General features: G+C 41.2%; 2 protein-coding genes across 2 annotated transcripts; one reads left to right on the top strand and one right to left on the bottom strand.

Annotated features, from left to right (window-relative positions):
* Nucleotides 1–7,578: 7,578 nt before the first annotated feature.
* LOC116221468 (avidin-related protein 4/5-like) lies at nucleotides 7,579–10,065 on the bottom strand. The gene is made up of 6 exons (XM_042708459.1): nucleotides 9,916–10,065; nucleotides 9,393–9,603; nucleotides 9,095–9,215; nucleotides 8,896–8,997; nucleotides 8,716–8,786; nucleotides 7,579–8,127 (listed from the first exon to the last, which is right to left on the bottom strand). The coding sequence occupies exons 1-4, from the start codon at nucleotides 10,033–10,035 to the stop codon at nucleotides 8,952–8,954; spliced, it is 498 nt and encodes a 165-aa protein (XP_042564393.1). The 5' UTR covers nucleotides 10,036–10,065; the 3' UTR covers nucleotides 7,579–8,127; nucleotides 8,716–8,786; nucleotides 8,896–8,951.
* Nucleotides 10,066–10,464: 399 nt separating this feature from the next.
* Nucleotides 10,465–18,387, top strand: LOC105905970 (COP1-interactive protein 1-like). Its single transcript, XM_031571842.2, has 11 exons — nucleotides 10,465–11,082; nucleotides 11,563–11,625; nucleotides 11,721–11,804; nucleotides 11,899–12,024; nucleotides 12,783–12,908; nucleotides 13,649–13,774; nucleotides 14,111–14,236; nucleotides 14,829–14,954; nucleotides 17,261–17,386; nucleotides 17,583–17,711; nucleotides 18,047–18,387. The coding sequence occupies exons 1-11, from the start codon at nucleotides 10,533–10,535 to the stop codon at nucleotides 18,331–18,333; spliced, it is 1,869 nt and encodes a 622-aa protein (XP_031427702.1). The 5' UTR covers nucleotides 10,465–10,532; the 3' UTR covers nucleotides 18,334–18,387.
* Nucleotides 18,388–19,057: the final 670 nt, after the last annotated feature.

Raw genomic sequence — 19,057 nt, forward strand, 5'->3', positions numbered from 1 at the left:
CCTTGTACGTCGCTTTGGACAAAAATGTCTGCTAAATGACTAAATGTAATGTACACGAACACTGCTGTTGCTTTCGTGTAGATTCGGTCGATTCCGACTGCACACGTCACTACGGTTGCGTGCCCTTATAAGGAGCTGGCAGGGCGTGTATGTATGCAAATTCAGGAGCACGAGAACGCGCTTTCAATTTAAGAAAACTCTTCCGGGGGAGCACAGCCCAGAAAACTTCTGCTGCGTAGGACCACATTTTCAAGCGTGCATGAATTTGGCGGATGTCTTTTGCTTACGTTGTTTTTCCGAAGCCCGTAAGAAACATTTCAGAAGAAACTTCAGAAAATTTTCGAGAATGAGGGCCATTGTTGGTATTGTTGTGTATTCAAGGGTCTAACGTTCAACCTGTCCGGTTACACAAACACTGTCAGTGTTTAATGTTATGATATCTTTTCTGCATCTTCAGCTCTAACTTCAGGGATGAATTGAATGCAAATAGGATCTGTAGTCTAGAAAGATGTCAGTACTAATTTCATCTACTCGCTTTTCTTCAGTATCTCTTTTTGACTTAAGAACAAGCCAAGGAACTGTAGATCCTGCATGACAGGACCAGTTCAACTGCTACTGTAGTGGAGGAACAGAGAAGTGCAGTGGTGGAACTATAGGCTGATGTGATGGATCTAAAGAGAAAAAAACTCCACTTAGTTAGACTAGGGCCCGTCATAATAGCCTGCACCGGGGCCCGTCGTAACTACGTTATGCCACTGTGATGACATCAGCGCCAGTAGAAATTTCTCCTGGTAGCCGACACTTCCAAGCAACGGTTAAAAGTGTCGACCATGACATCATTTCTGTCGGCGACGGTTTTAAAAGTGTCTGCGACCAAAGTATAAATTGGGCTTAAGTGTTGCCAAAGGGTCTGTGGAGGAGGAGCACAAAGGCAGAATGTAGAAAGAATTTGGTGACTCCCACTCTTAGTGCCGAGGTGTGAATTTCTTATGTCAATGAACTGTGTACTTACCACTACATACGTACATACTTACTTACATACTAAGATTATATCATGGGAAAATAGTACTCTGACACTCATTTTCCCTGTGTGTGTTTTACACACTCTTTAGACCAGGCTAAGGAGATGGTGGCTCTTTCACAGAGGACCCCTCACATGAAGGGACAGGTGGCTGATCTCAAAGCTAAGGTGAAGTGGAATGATGAGAATATAGGCATATATAGAAATATATCGCTCACACAGGAAATATGATGACATTTCTTAATATGAATTTATATTGATCAGCGTTCATTCAGCATATAAATACATTAAGATGCTAATCTGGATAAATGTCACTGTTATTTATTAGTGCCCTTTGGAATGCAGTCATGGTCTTTGGGCCACTTCAGAACAAGCCAATAAACTGCATGCACTGAGTGATACCCCGGGCTGAACTGCTAGTGTGGTGGAGGAACAGAAGGCCACAGTGATGGAACTTCAGACTGCTGTGCAGGATCTAGAGAAGGAGAACTCAGATATGGTTGAGAATATGGGGGGGAAAGATGAAAAAGAAAAGCTTTTCATAAATTTTCATTGAATAAATTTGCCTAAGAAGTTTTTTAGTGGAAGTGTACTATGATAATGCTGTAGACCAGACCTGAAGCCTACTATAGAAGAGCTGAAGAATTCCAAAGAATCATGATATATATAAAGAAAGATATTAAACAGTGAAGTGCTAGGCTTTTTCTTTCAACATTATTCACTAGGTGGTGATACTCCATAAATGAATCATAATGACCTAGTCCTAGGGTAATGTGCATCCTAGAAGCCAACTTGCCATAACAATTTGCCATAACTAATTGGTTGTTGAGCTATTGCCAAAAAAGTGCTTTGAGCCTACTGTACTCCATGGGGGCGCTAGCAGGAGGGCACAGGCCTACCTAGGGAAGCAAACCTCTCATGTCGTAAAAAACATGTGGAGCTACAAAGATGGCAAGTTTCATGTGGATCTGTGAAGTCTAACTATGTGATATCATCAACCAAAACATTGGTGGGAAAAAAAGGCTGGGGAGTGGTGGTCATAATTTATTATTTTATTTATATACTGTTCAAAATATAATTTAAAATGGTTTTACATAAAACTATTTCATTAACCTTGTGAAATGGGCTATGAAGTAGACTGTAATAGCTGTGTCTTAAAATCGAAATTGCGTTATGAAATTCCAGCCCAGGCTCTTGAACTGATAAACCACGGCATAAGACAACTACATGGTGGACCAGCAGAGTTCAGCCGTGGAGCTGAGGGCTACAGTACAGGAGCTCAAGAAAGAGAATGCAGGTAATATTAATGTCCAACTATAAATGATTGAAACGAAACATTGAAACACAATACATCTCAAGTGGTATCAGTAGAGCATTCTTTGCACACATTATTGGGGTTTTTGTAGCACAATCACAGGAGGTGACTGTTGCCAGTGAGAAGTCTAGCACTACTGAGTTTCTGGTGAAGGAATATGGGGGCATGGTGATTGAGTTGTAGGCCACAGTAGAAAAGCTGAGGAAGGAGAATACTGGTGAGCCTTCAATTCATAAATTCACACAGAAGAAAGTGAGCATGTTTATTATCAGAAATAAATGAATGGACTTTGATGATCATTTCAAATCACATGCTTTGGCTTGCTGAAACCAAGTATAACATCCAAGTATAATATAAGTCCTCTCCATGTAAGCAATTTAACAACAAACACAAGCGCCTGTATCTCTCTCCTGTTATTTAAGACTTATCTCCGGAAGTGAGCATCCTTACTTACCGGCAGTCAGGTGGAGCAACAACAGGCCACGGTGGGTGATGTGAGAGCTGAACTTGAACAGCTCTGAAAAGACATTAAAGGTACAACCTTCACATGTCCTACATGTGAAAAAATATGTATTGAGTGTAAAAATCTCTTCTATTGATCAGTGTGCCAGGTTTCAATAGACTTTTATGCCCACCTCTCGCTTTTCTTCACTTCAGTCTCAAAATGTGCACATAGCGGTTGTGAAGAAAAGTTTGGTAATAACATAACAAGCTGTTGTGGATGACCTGAAAAAAAAAGTTCAGTTGTTGGATAGTGAGAATGCAGGTAAATAAAATGTTCACTCTAGTGTGAGGTATCCATAACAAATGATAAAGGTAAGGTTTACTTGAGTTCTGTTTAAAATATTATTTCATGTCCACAGTGAGTATACAGCTGTGATTCTATCCGTTTGTCAAAATACAGCACCCTATGTCTTTAACACATGGCCCAATTTAGATCTGTTTTGCTAAAGCTCAGTCCTTGAAAATCACCACTGTTAGATTTAGGCATTTTCATAACTTCACATAATCTAGTCCTTGAAAATCACCACCATCAGTGATAAATCCAGTACCATTGAGAGCCTTATGAAGGAATAGCAGACAGATGACCAACATCAATGTCAGAGTCAAGGAGCTAAAGAAACGGAATGCAGGTAAAGACCCATTAAAAGAGCACAGATCATGTGTCACTAATATCTACAGGATTCAGTGAATCGCCTTTACATCTTGCGTTTCCAAGTACTGTGATTTATTATGTTACCTTTTTCATTTTTCATTATTTGTTTGTGTTTTTCTTAAGCACAAGCCCTGGAGCTCAGTGTGTTTTATCGGACAGGTCAGTATCCTATGGAAATAAACTTGACCTCTAGCAGATTGAGGTGGTGGAACTGAAGGCTGCCGTGGGCCGACTCTAGGCAGAAAGCTCAGGTGCAGTGAACCCACCACAATTCAGCAACTCACCTCTTGGCAGTGAAAAAGGCACAAAAAAAACACCTCCTACTGAAAAAATGTATACATAATACGTGACTAGGCCGTTGTCAGAATACAGATGACACTGAACATTCACAACTATAAATGTGGTTCCAAATTATAGAATTGTTTACCTGGACATGACCCCTTAAATGTGTCTGATGAAGTATCTCATTTTGCACGTGGAACAGAAATAGTTTCAATCTAAAAATGCGGTTGTATGAAATTACAGGTCAGTTTCCAGAGCTGAAAGCCCTTAATGAGAAGTCAAGCTCCACTGAGCATCTCGCTAAAGAGCAGCAGACTGCCCTGGTAGCGGTGAGAGCTGAAATGGAGGAGGTGAAGTCAGAGAATGCAGGTGAGTCATTGGTAATACACACCCATAACCTCAAACCTAAAGCATCCCCCAAAATAGGGCTCACCGTGCTGAATATCCAAAGCCACAATCCCCCCGTTTCCCTCTCTGAACGTATGCTCTCACTTTCCCATTTATTATTGATATAAGATACTGATGATGTCAAATAAAGTCAAGCTCATCCAGATGCTTCACCGTTTTCAGCATGAATATTTTAAATATTGACCACTGTAGCACAGTCCTCGAGCCTGGAGGCTCTGGCTGAGAGGACCAGTCGCACCAAGAGCCCGGTAAAGGAGCAGGAAACGGAGGCGGTTGGACTCAAGGCCAGAGTGGCAGGGTTGAAAAGAGATAACAAAGGTATTCTCTGCCGAGGCGCGTGATTTTGTTTGTCTCGTCTGCTCGATTTTATAGACCAACAGATAAGAGCAAATCAACCAGAGCCGACTGTGCAACACAATGAGAACCAATCCTCCATTATGGAGGTGTTATGGACCTGTATATCATCATCAAAGCAGGAGTGCAGAGGGCAGACATTTGGTTGTGTTTACTGGTTTACTCAGCAACTATCTTATAGTTTGCTCACCTTTCACAAGGAAGTCCTTAAAATTCCTGATAATACTCTTATATTCATGTTATTCTCTCTGAAAACTTTCAACAACCCTTAAAGGGCTTAACCCTTGAATTTGAAGTGGCTCTCAATTTGGTAACATACTTTCTGATAGGCATACAATTGTCAATTAATACATGCACAAATCTACCATATATCGCCATAACAAACCTCTTGAAAAAAGGGAAGGGGTTCAATTTTAGAGTATTTTGCCAGAGTATGAAACTTGCATGGCGGTGTCAAGATGCAGGTCATCCCTGAACGCTTATCAAATGACAGATCTTCCCCCAGCCAAGTGAAGTATTGACAGCTTGTGTATCTTCGAATGTTGCACACAACTTAATGATTTTCAGCTCAGCTCAGGAGCTGACGGCTCTGGATGACAGGTCCAAATCCACGGAGAGCCAGGTGCTGGAGCAACAGAGCGTTGTCACGGAGATGAAGACTGCAGTGGAGGCACTCAAGGACGAGGATGCAGGTAAAATAAATATGCAAAAAAAAATCATTGCTCAGGTCACACTCTCACACATAAATTATATGTTTGTGAGTTGGAGAGTCCACACGCCACACTGCAAAAGGATATTGTGCAAAAGGAAATTGCACCTTTTCAATATCATAACATCCTAACTGCTCTTAGTGCAGAGGTGGGATATTTCAAAACAATTGCACTAATGCAGTAGTGATGGCATAACGGCATATGCTTAGTGGTATTGAAGGAATATTATGCTGATTGGGTTTAGCGTGCGATATGGCATGTTGGCAAGAAGCGTAGCAATGACTGCTAAAACACATCTACCAGAATATTTGTTTCTTTAGATGAACAGGAGCTGAAGGAAGTAATGAGGGAGGCTCTGAAGGAAGAGAAAGAGGGTAAGACACAGGCAACACATTCCTCTGAGTTACTGTAGAGTCAAGCAAAACTACCTGCTGCTAATGCACTGTGCCCTCTGCTGCTCTGCTCTAGGTAGTAGAGTCTTGACATTGGGCATGCCTGACTAACTCCGGGATGGACAGTCATCTTTATTAATGATAGATGGGAAGATGGCAGTAGACAGAATGGGAGCCTGTGTGTGGGTTTGTGTGTGTGTGTGTGTGTGTGTGTGTGTGTGTGTGTGTGTGATGTGTGGTGTGTGTGTGATGTGTGGTGTGTGTGTGTGTGTGTGTGTGTGTGTGTGTGTGTGTGTGTGTGTGTGTGTGTGTGTGTGTGTGTGTGTGTGTGTGTGTGTGTGCTTTTCATGAAAGTTGGCAGGCAGCTTTGTGTGAATGTGATCATTTCTCAAACGAGATGAAATGTTAATCCTTCCCGCCTGTCTCCTGTATGCATGAGTTTGAGATGGGGAGGAGGGACTGTGTTTGTTCATGTGTGCATGCATTATGGCCCCTATCAGCCTGGAAATGTCAATTTCACTTAGTGAAGAAGCAGGTTGGTATTTGAATGACTGATGGTGGTTGTGTTGGAAGAGAAGCATCTTTAGTCTCTGTGAAATGTACCTTGATCTGGCATGACACGTTATTAACTTAAATATCTTTTGGCATCAACAAAATGTTGTGTTCTACTAGAGCATGATAATACCATCTCTCTGTCAGTCATCTCCTTATGGTTGCATTTTTCATTCCATTTCATTCTTTCTCTCACAAAAGCATATCAACAGTGTATAACACTATACATGCTGCAGCAATGCACTGGTATAGTGACAGTTGCTTTCATATAAAACTGTTGAAACCCCATTTGCAGGGAAAACAGCCTTTTTATTTATGACACTGGAGAAGAAAAACATGTATGCCCTCGCATTTGCCTGGTAAAGGTATATAAGTATTGGGTTACGCAAGCAAACACACTGAGCATATAGATGATGCTGCGTATGGAAAGGCAACATAGAACTCACAAGACAGAAAGGCTCTTGCTTATTGTCACTATAGTGGTAAGTGTTTGAACCTTGAACTGTCCCTTCCAGTACTTCCACACACAACCCATTCACCACATTTCTTTCTTTCTTTCTCGCTCGCTGTTTCGCTTTCTTTCTTCCTTTTCAAAACCTAAACACAAAGCCAGGAACTGCAAACTCTGGAGACAGAGTCCAGCTCCCCTGACACTAAGGTTGAAATACAGGAGAGTATCGTTGAGGAGCTCAAGGCTGACTTATGACAGAGACTGGTATAAATAAACTGATGAAACTGTGATTAACCGGATCAACTCACACGACTGACACACACTCTTATTCTCACCAGTCAACTGGTTTGTGTTCCCATGAACCCATGTCCTTCCACCACAGTGAATGTTGCAAAGGATTTTGGGTAAAGGATTTTGCAGAGAGCTTTTGTATTCTCAGAAATCTTTAATGGTGTGACATGTATTGTTGTTGGGGGGGGGGGGGGGGGGGGGATCATGTTTCTAACAATGGTGCAGAGCTAAGGCAAATGGACAAGATGGCATTTCCCATAAATCTCATGCATTTTTGTGTCCTGTTTCTTTGATTCAGACTTTTGTTGCAGTTGTTTACTTTTCCGAGCCAAAAATGAAAAACAATGATTGTAACAAAAGATGCAGACATAAAATTAATCTAAACACAGTGAAACTCTGTCTCATTGTTCCCTGGGATTTACATTGCTGTTGTGTGCCTGCAGGCATTTTAACTCCCACAGTAATCACTGAATGCTGCATCTTTTAATCAGAAATGTATCAAAATCGAGCATTGTTCCCTACAAATAATATAGTATAGAGTGATCATACTTTCCAAAATACATGAAAATTCCAACCCTAAACTTCCATAATAAAAAACTGATCGCATAATTTCACCCCCCACAGGAAGACCAAAATTGGCCTTCACAGCGGCTTTGGGTATTTCAGGACAACTGGGACTCTTCGTGACAATACTCCTGCATAACAAGGTCATAGCAAACACTGGCAATAGCTAAAACACAGAGATACACCCTCCCAGTTCTGTGCTTTTATACCTTTAGTTTGCTGTAACAGAGCAGCTCACCACACACAGCTATTGTGTTTTTTCCCCTTTTCATTTCTGTGACTCACAAGGTGTTCAATTTCTTGTGCAAGTCCTTATGTGTTCATTTCTCTGCTCTTCTTCACTTGTAGTACACAGTTATTCTCACTGCGCCGGTGAAGCGCATCTACTTCTTCCAGTTCATGGTGACTAGCGACCAGGGCAGGTACAGCCGTGGCTCCATCTTCTACAAGAACTCGGAGCAGGTGGTGAGCAAGACCTCCAGCCCTATTCCAGCGGGGGCCACTCTGGAGCTGGAATAGGGAGACACGGTCTACCTGCGCCTGCAGACCTACTACCAGCTCTTTGATGACGAGCACAACCTTGATACCTTCAGCGGCTTCCTGCTCTTCCCCATGTTATCACAACACCTGGCTGAGTGGTGGGGGAGTATGAGAAGAGGAGGAGCACATAGGAAGAGCTTTAATTTGTGACTGAATATCAAAGCGCTGTTGTAGAGGTGCTCAGAGGGGGGGGGGGGGGGGGGGGGTGTTGTTTAGCATGCTATTTGATCTTTAATTGTGGCCCAGGCAGGAATTAGCTGTGCAAGTTTAAAAACTAAGGATTGTAGTCATTCAGAAAGCTGAAGCAGGTAATCTGATGAAATCATGAACATGTGTTGGCAATGGCAAGACAGAAATATGGAATAACTGTATAAAAAAAGACCTCAAATGACTGTCGCAGCTCAAATGTGACGAACCAATAGAAGTTCTGTATACACTCCTAAGATAAGGATGTTTGACTAATGCTTAGCCCTCTTTTCATAGTCTGCCTTCACGCTCACGTCCTTCTCATCCATTTGCCAGTAATACAACCTCTTCCTTGTCTGAGGATGTAACGTGATGTTACAGAACGATTAAGAGCACGTTCAAAAGTACTGATTTAAACAGATTCAACTTTGCCTTGAATTCCTTGTGTGCATGTCTGAATGCATAGATTTGAGAGGGTGAGTGTGACACTCACCTCAGCACTCAGAGTCTCAGGAGTATGCTTGGAGGTACTAAAGATCAGTTGTTCATTTAATGTCCAATGGCCTGTGATTTGAACACCAAGGTTAAAGCAAGTTTACATGATAATATATAAAGCCTGGCACTGGGTTGAATTTGTAAGAATGTGGGAAAGGACTTCCACTTTGATCAATACCTGATAAGGGAAAAGGAGTCACCAGGCATGGCACGTGAAGAGCAGGTTCAGTGTCTTTATTTTTCATTAACAGGAACAAATGTAAAATTGTCTTCACCAAACCTGGATAGGATGCAAGAGGAAAGGAGGATGTTGGCAATCATTTTAAAAGGACAAAATGAGGGTGTAAACCATTGCATTTAAATTGATTGAACGATACCTGGTGCTCATCCAGTTTTCTGCGGGATTTTTTGCAACGGAGCGCAACATCCAGTGGGTTTTCAACACTCGCTCTCCATTCGGCATAGTGAAGCACTGGCCCACCCATGAAGTGCAGGAGCCTGGCAAACGTGGCACAACCTTTCAAAAAGCTGTGCTTTCATCTCCTTAAACTGAGAATCAGCCATATATTCTGCACTTGCAATGATATGGCCAGGTACGACGGGGGAGACAGGTTACTAAATACATTAGTTGGTGACTGCACGGCAATTATTCAGCACTTGACCAAACATGCTCACCCTGCTCCCACAACACCGAGAATGTGACGGTGGACTGCGCCCCCTCGCTGACGAACCCCGTCAAACCGGCCTCCCCATGGGATCCTGCAGCCCCAGGTGAACTCTCGACCGTCGTCATATAAAATCCTTTCAGAATGGAGCCCACGGCGTGCAGATGCAGCAGCGAGCCCTGGTCACTGCGCCAAACTCCGGTAACATTACAATAGCTTCCCTGTGGAACACAAACTCAGCTCTGTTAAAGCCGTATCCTAATGACAAATATAGGGTACCGTTCTACCTTAAATTTTAGCTCACAGGGTAGCAGCATGTAAACCATTCTGCCCGACGGATTTAAAAAAACATAACTGTGGTCGGTTTAATTGGTTGCAGACTCTTACATCATAATTAAAACACCCAATTTCATTCTGTTAGTAACTGCAAACTACTTAAAGGACTGTCTAGATTGCATTCAATTACGCAGTATCAAGAAATTAAAAGTAGGCTGCATCAACTTATTCATCAGACATCGAAAGCTGGAGGCTACCTTATTAACAGCATACAGCGCTTCAGAGCGCCCTGTTAATGAAACCTCTCCATTAGTAAAGTGGACTAGAACAACACAGAGCTCTAGAATCACAATCAACTCAGCAACACGTATCTTCATCCTGACCAACTGATATCACGTGGCTTGCTGCTCATTTTATGCCGTCAGTCAGACCAATCGGCAAGGATCAATTGAGCCTTGCAAGCATTTCATTAATCATGACTGTTTGTCCGTCCATTTTGCGAAGGCCTGACAATGTTCTTAAGTTTTAATGTGGTGTGCGCTTAATAGAGTGTTCATTTGTTCTAGGCTACAGGAAATGACAAGGCTGTACATTCACATTTTTAAGTTTCAAGTTTAAAACATATATTTATGCCAGGACTTTAAATAGGCATCTGTATGATGGTTATGTGTACTGATATAAACATAAACCCATGGAAGACTGTGCTTTAATATCTCGAAAGGTGTTAATCATGTTTAACATTCCTATGGCTGTAACAAGGACATTATCAACATGAGTTGAACATCTTATCTTTCATTATTGACTCGACCTTCTGCCCAAATGTGCCTGATCAAACAAATCCTCTGGAGCAATGTATTGGTACAAGTAGGCCTCTATGCCATTTGAGAGGCAGTCTAATGTCAGGATGAGGGCTGTATATGTATTAATGATCCTGCTGCTCCTGTCGTCTGTGGCTGAACTTAAAAACAATGATGATATCAGAAAGAATATTATCCAGGCGGAAAGTAATGGAGGAGAGGATGTTCGAGATAGGAACCTGGTTGACCAGCAAGTTGCCAATCAAGCTGATTTTGACAGAGAGCTGAGAGAGCTGCAGGCTGTGGTGAAGAAGCTGGGCGAAGTGGCGGTGAGGCACACCATAGCCCTGACGACCACTGAGTCTGAAGTGACGGGTCTGGAAACACGGCTGAGGGCCGGCGAGCTCAAGGCGGAGGATCAGGGAAAGCTGGCGGCCGGGCAGACGCTGCGCCTGAACTCGGTCACCTCTGACATGAGAGAAGTGGAGTCCAGAGTGGAAACCAGCGAGAGGCAGTCACAGCAGCACCAGACAAAAATCACCCAGCTGGGATTGAAGCTGGAGGTTGCGCAGATGCAGCTGCAGGCCAGCAAGAAACAGGTGGACAGACTCCAGGAGGAAAACACAGGTATACTCTGAAATGAGTTAAATTTTAAAACTCACACACAGCTTGTAGGCTTTCATTATCTTTTGTTGGTATTTTTTCCAGTTAAATGTTATAAGGTAAAAAAAATTAAGTTATAATCAAACAAATTCTGATACCATACCTTTGACAGTTTACTGGGAATGTGATAATTATCTCAATAACTTCCTCGAAACTGGAATTACATAATTATCAACATTAAAATCATAATCAGCCCTGTGCTACCAAAACCTGCACTGAGTTAGTTAACTCTGAGTTAATTATTAACCAAATGAACTGAGATGCCAGTGTCTTCAGGGAAAAAATACAGAGGTGTTTTGTGATCTTTGATCTTTTGATACATGAATGTGAATACTATTTCAAGAAGAATATAAAAACAAGTGAAAAGTAATAAAATCACAGCGCTGGTGTTATTTTTTAATCACCAACTGTGATATTATGTCTATTGTATTTATGCAACTGCAGCCATGGAAACCAGACTGGAAGCCAGTGAGAGTTGTCTTAATGAGATGAAGAAGATGTACGAAGGTGATGTTGATAATGAGCCAAAAATAGTAACAGTAAACAAAACCATCGTCAACTCACAAAATACATGAGCAATATGAATGTGTGTTTCTTTGTAGAACAAGTGGCCTACCTGAAAGACATGGAGGCCAGGCTGAGAATAAGTGGAGATAAGGTGGAACAGCTTGAAAGACAGCAGACAGGTAGACTTTTTGGTGTCAGAAGTTACAGCGTAAACACATGGTAAATGATCGGTTCGCTTGAGTAAAAAAATTTCCCATTCTGTCACGGCTCCAGCTCAAGAACTCACATTAGAGACCCTCGAAAACAAGTCAAGCGCCATGGAGAGTCAGGTGAAACAACAACAGACAGTGGTGATGGAGATGGATGTTCAAGTGGCTATATTAAGAAGAGACAATGCAGGTAAACTGATGCTCAGGTGAACAGTGTAGCTTGTGCATAGTCAATTCATAATTTATGCAGTGGTAAAGCATCATCTTGGAAATCAGTAACTCTGTATGGGAAATAGATTGGTGTGATTTGATGCTTGATTCTTACTGTCATTATAACTAATCTACTTGCAACCATAGAATGAGAATGAGAGTCCTATTTTAGTTTTTCTCAGTCATTTTGGTACATTTCTCAGATCAAAATTAAAATTCTCAAAACTGTTTTTCAACTTCTATGTAGCCACCTGTGCGCTTTTCTCATTCTTTTAAACATTTTGCAAATGCAATTGCACATTCATGCAAAAGGGTTTGTACAATCATCTGCTGTTTAATCTTACCCTCTAAAGCATCTAGATATCTATTCATTGTGTATGTCATTACATGCAAGTGGGTTATACCATTATCGTCATGTGTTAGCCATATGCTTCATCAGTTTCAATGGCATGGTATTTTTGGATTGTTTGCTAAATTACTTGTCATTCAAACCTTGACTGTTTACATGTGATTGATGAGGATTCATTCAGTTTGTTCAAAAAAGGAGTATAAAACCTCTTAGGCCACCAAGCCAGAGTGGATGCACCAGGCTAGCATGACAGAAAATCCAGTACTGTAACAGTGTGACAATATATCAGACAGCAACTGAGAAAAACCTGTAATATGTACCCTTGTAAACATGTAATTTTAGATCGTTCCCATTGGAATGTTAAGATTCTGTTTCCCTACTCATTTCAGACCTGGCATTGGATGTAGGGGCTATAGAGATGAGGTCAAACTCGACTGAGATGCTGGTTCAGAAACAGGGGAGTCAGGTGGTGGCACTGAAGACAGAAGTTGAGAACATAAAGAAGGAAAATGCAGGTAAACTGTAAAAAGCACACCAGTGTCATCATGCAGACTATGTTGGTTGAGTGAGGATACTCTGTGACTTAGGTTCAGGCATCCTCCTACAGTAACTATATCCTCAAGCATTTACTGAGCCAGTCAAATGTAAAAAGGGTGGTTTATCACTGACATAATTGATAATTTAATAGATGATGGAGACTCAACAAAACAAAATCACACACAAATAATACAACAAGTAAAATCTACAATATAATTTACACTGTGCAATACTATACTTCTGTTCGGTATACTATACCTCTATCCCTTTTATTTAAGAACAGTTCATAGTGTAGAATACAATATTGCTGCAGTCATTAGCAGTCTTCTCTTACTATGGTCAGGCCTCTGTATTGATCAAAATGTCCAGACGTATTATTCATGCTGTACAGACCTACACAGCACATGGGTCAGAATGCAGCAGTCTTGTGGTCCTCGTAGAGATTATGTTTGAGATTGTGCCCTTTATTTCCGAATGTAGGCTTTATTTTTAGCCATTGATCAGAACAAGGCATTGTCAATAAACAAATACAGGTTCATCTGACATTTAGAATTTTACATTTCATTAAGAAACCATCTCTCCTTTCTCTCTCTCTCTCTCTCTCTCTTTCTCTCTCTCTCTTGTGTGTGTGTGTGTGTGTGTGTGTGTGTGTGTGTGTGTGTGTGTGTGTGTGTGTGTGTGTGTATTCTCTTTGCCTCTTGCTCTCTCCTGCTGTCAGCCCAGAGCATGGAGTTGGTAGCCCTGCGTGACATATCCAACTCCACAGGGACGTGCTTAGAGGAACAGCAGGCAGCAGTGGTGCAGGTGAAGTCTACAGTAAACACGCTGGAAAAAGAGAATGCAGGTATATAAGAATGCACTTTCACAGCATACAGAAATTACTTCCTTCAGATTTGTAAAAAGGAAAAATAGACATTTATTTGACCATTATAGATTTGTAAGACTATGACTATCACAGTTAGACAGTAGGTAAACAAATAGATGCATTTTATAGGACATTTATTAACCACAGAACCAAGATGTTGGGGTCATGGTGTCAGTTTCCAGACAGTATTTGTGCAAAATGTTAATCTGTAAAGCAGAAAGGTAGAGTTTTTGGTGTCACAAGTTACAGCGTAAACACATGGTAAATGATCGGTTCGCTTGAGTTAAGATTTGTCCCATTCTGTCACGGCTCCAGCTCAAGAACTCACATTAGAGACCCTCAAAAACAAGTCAAGCACCATGGAGAGTCAGGTGAAACAACAACAGACAGCGGTGATGGAGATGGATGTTCAAGTGGCTATATTAAGCAGAGAGAATGCAGGTAAACTGCACAAAGAGGGCAAGAATGATGCTCAGGTGAACAGTGTAGCTTGTGCATAGTCAATTCATAGTGTATGCAGTGGTAAAGCATCATCTTGGAAATCAGTAGCTCTGTATGGGAAATAGATTGGTGTGATTTGATGCTTGATTCTTACTGTCATTATAACCAATTTATTTGCAACCATAGAATGAGAATGAGAGTCCTATTATAGTTTTTCTCAGTCAATTTTGTCATTTCCCAGATCAAAAAAATTATAGATTTGTAACATGATGACTCACAGTTAGACAGTAGGCAAACAAATGTATTTGATATGTTATTTATTAACCACAGAATCAAGATGTTGGGGTCATGGTGTCAGTTTCCAGACAGTATGGGTAGAAAATGTAAATCTCCACTGTCCTATAAGAGAAGTCAGATTTCTGCTAGCCAAGTAATATTAAAGAGTCCGTTAAGATAGGTATTACAGATCTAGAATGTTCTGTTTGTTTGTTTTAATTCAACAAGATATTCATATTTTATGGGAATTTTCTACATACATGCATTAACAAACTATCATTTGTTTTCCCACCTTGGCCTCATTTTTACATTTAAGCTCAAACCTCGGAACTCTCAGCATTGGGTGAAAGATCAGGGGCCTTGGAGAGCCAGGTGGAAGCACAGATCACTGCAGTGGAGAAGCTGAAAGATGGGATGGACATCCTGAACACAGAGCATGCAGGTGAGAGGAGGATTAGAGGAGATCGCATTATAATATAATTATAATCAAGCAGCAATTAACACAAAACAAACAATCATCTTTATGAGCTTGTTCATTAGTTGCAATCAGGTAACCTCATCTATTTTCATACAATGAGCATTAGAAACGGCCAATAGATGGCACTGTTTAACAAGAAAACAGGAATGCTGAACATGTGCAAGCCTGACACAAAGTACTTCACTGCGTGAAAAGAGGTGTATCCAGGACTCCTGCACTACTGTGTACTCCGAGACACTCCACGGATAACTGGGTGTATCTGGGAGTTTGCTGTCCTGTAACACAAACCCAGATTCTCCTGGATATGTACCAGGTTTGGAGCATTACTTGCCATGCTGAAGAATCCCCCTGCTTGTGAGGGAACATTTGCATTTCACACCTTTGGGCCACCAGGTATTCTTTAATTGGTCAAAAGTCTTACTTTGGATTGGTGACACAATATCTTGCCCCTCCTCTAAACCCCATTGGTCTTGCATGTGTCCTGGTTACGACGCCTTTTGAACACCCTTTTTAGAATGTCAGTGTGGCGACGGACATTCATGAGTGACATTTCTCTCCCGACTGCTCAGCCAAAGATTCATAAGCGTTGCTGAGACAGACCCAGTGTTAGGTCTGTGATGAGATGAGCTCTCTTCCCAAAACTACATTAATGTAACAAACACATGTAACAAAGTTTGTGAGCACTGTTTTACAAGTCTGATCAGTATGGCACAATTTCAAATCCTCTCGAGGTAATGTTCAGCTATTACTAATTACTAATTGAAATTGAAAATTGAAATTGAATTGGAATTGAAAGCCATTTTGTCATTGTATAGCTTTGCATACAACAAAATGTTAAGCACTGCTCTTGTTGGTTCCATGAGGAACAACATATAACAACAAAAAATAATACAATAAAGTAAATATAAGATTAAGAAGTAAAAAAAAATTGTCATTCCAATTTACACAATGTGCAATGGTATGGAGTACAAGTACTCCCCTGAGGTACGTTGCAAGATTGCACAGTCCTTACATATCCTCCGACCATGAATAGAAGTGACATTATTGTCTTACACTGAAATGGAATAAAGTGACTTGCAGTAGAATAAAGTGACTGAAGTAGTAATATTGCACATTTGATATACCACATTTTAGTGTGTGAGTTTACTGTTCTAATAGCCGTTGGGAAAAAACTGTCCTTTAGACATGTGGTCCTTGCTCTTGAGGACATGTAACGCCTGTCACAGGGCAGGAGAGTAAACAGGTGGTGGCCTGGGTGTGATGTGTCCTTGATTATGTTTTTTGCCCTACTGAGGTAGCGGGAGGAGGCAATGTTTTCCAGGGAGGGCAGTGAGCAGCCAGTGATTTTTTGGGCTGTGTTAATTATTCTTTGGAGAGCTGTCTTGTCTGCCGCAGTGCAACCGGAGTACCACACCGAAATGCAGAACGCCAGTACGCTTGCGATGGTGGAGTGGTAAAAGGCCACCAGCAGGTTACACTCCAGGTTGTTTTTCCTGAGCACTCTCAGGAAGTGCGACAGCTGCTGAGGTGTTGCCTGACCAGGAAAGGTCATCAGATATGTGGGCTTCCAGAAATTTGAGGGTGTGGACCTTTTCCACACAGTCCACGTTGATGTGAAGTGTTCACTTTGCCTCCTGTAGTCCAGAATGAGTTATTTTGTTTTGGGGTGCCGATTCGTCATCTCCTGAGATAAGTCTGATCACAGTGGTATCACCAGCAAATTTGATGATGGTGTTGGTGGGATGGGTACTAAGAGTACTATATGTCAGCGCTATGAAATTTGATTTTTTTACAGCCACAATTATCTGCCACAGTAACCGTATGTTTCTGTAGATTTGATATATTTCCGAGCCCCCCTCAGACCATTGACTGTTTTGCATTGAAAGGCCAAGCCATCAACTAATGACTGTGGTCAGGTGGGTTCCTGAAAACTAGATACGTCCACCAAACCGCAGGGTTTGACATGCATTTACCATGTCCCAAAACTCCTGGATACACCTCTTTTCAAGCAGTGCTTACTGTTGCCAATATGCCATTTTTCATGATGTGCCTTTATAAAGAAAGCTCATTTAACCCTTGGATATTGCCCCATAAGTGACTATTTAAAAAACATAAAACATGTACACAATGCAATTTTCATTAAGATATAGATATCATACATTTGCACCAGATGCATTTTTGTTATACCTGTCCACAATATTATTTTGTGTGCCAATATGCATCAGTCCTTTGCATATGTCAAGTGGTTTATGATGCCTCTGTGATGACAGCGCAAGATCTGGAATTAAGAGCTCTTATCGTCAGATCAAACACCACTGAGAATCTGCTGAACAGTCAGATGAGTTTGGTGACAGAGCTGAGGACAAATATGGAGGAGCTGAAGAGGGAGAACGCTGGTACAATTCTGATAAATCGGCATGCATAATACCCATTTTCAGTTGGCATGGCTGTAAGAGTATTTGTTGCCTTGTTATGCTATCTATTCAGTTTAGTGGCAGTGACCGAAAAGTAAAGTAGTATGTCAGAAATGAATTTCAAGGTTGATTGTTTTGTATGATGACTGATGTTTCAACTGTGTTGTGAAAATCACAGACAGACCTAAGGTTGGATTTTCAGCCTCCATAGGCGTTAATGGATATGTGGGTCCATTCTCATCGGACACAAAAATGATCTACGAAAATGTCTTATCAAACATCGGAAACCAGTACGACTCAGCAACAGGTAATTTAGAGAATTATTTTGCTTTTTTGTAGTTTTGCTTTTAACCAAAATATCCCTTGCCAGTGTGTTAACGTTTAACACACATAATCAGCTAATCAAGGAACAACTTTATTCAATGTGTAGCATCACCAAATGTTAGAGTAGACATAGAGTACGTGCAAGATAGCTGTATGACTTCAGAAAACCTCTATTCTCAAGTACAATTAAAACACAGCAGAAATAGACTGTGTGTGAACTACACTGGTTAAAAATGATTGTGTCTGCCTAATGTGATTGTGTCTGTGGTTTCTTCTGTTTTTATTTTTATTTTTTATGTCTTTGATTGATTCATACAGGTATCTTCACAGCTTCAGTAAGGGGACTATATTACTTCAGATTCACGACTTGTGGACAGCTGCAATCAAATCAAGTAACAGGGGCCCACCTATACAAAAATGACCAGGCCATTACATTTGTGGCCGAGTGGGATACACACGGCTATTTCAGATATGCATCTAATGCAGCTGTCCTGCAGCTGGAGGTGGGAGACATCGTTTACATCCAGCTCCCCAAGACTTACAGAGTCTTTGGTGATAAGACTAATGTCAGCACCTTTAGTGGTTTCTTGGTGTCACCACTGTGATGAATGTGTGGGAATTAAAAGCAATAAATAAAATTAACTTAAAATATGGAAACCTTTACATTGAGTGTCATTCTTTTCTCCAGGATCATTCAGGAGGATTTGAGGCAAAATGCTAATGTTCTCTAAGAAGTTTTATAAAATGTAGGTATACATGTAGACACGAAACTGATGAAAACCCTCTTTTGTGGGAACACTTTAGTTTTTTAAGCAAATACAGTACACTCCAATGTAAACATGTCCATATAGGAATAATACTGGAGAGAATATCAGGGGAAATGCAACACTCCTGTTGTTGACACCATGACCCCAACATCCATACAAAGGGAAACTATGTATGGAAAGCTAATTTAGTCAGCCTGTTAGTTTCCCACACACAGATAGGAAGGTTCACGTGAACGGCCATACCATGAATAGCAAACAAGCCTTATCACAGTTCTTTAAAAAAAAAAAGAAAAAATAACTCCACTCCATATATAAACCGACAATGATTGACGCCATTCAGCTTGCTGACCCGTAAGCCCAATTCTACGATGATAGTAAAATTGGCACTGGTGTTGCTATTTGTTGGGTGTCAGAAAGAGGCTAGTGGAGAGCTCAGTCAGGATGGCCTTAATAAACAAGCAGATATCCAAACTCAGCTGAGAGAGCTGCAGGCTGTGGTGAAGAAGCTGGGCGAAGTGGCGGTGAAGCACACCATAGCCCTGTCAACCACCAAGTCTGAAGT

The sequence above is a fragment of the Clupea harengus genome, chromosome 8 (assembly GCF_900700415.2).
Source record: "Clupea harengus chromosome 8, Ch_v2.0.2, whole genome shotgun sequence".
NCBI lineage: Eukaryota > Metazoa > Chordata > Actinopteri > Clupeiformes > Clupeidae > Clupea > Clupea harengus.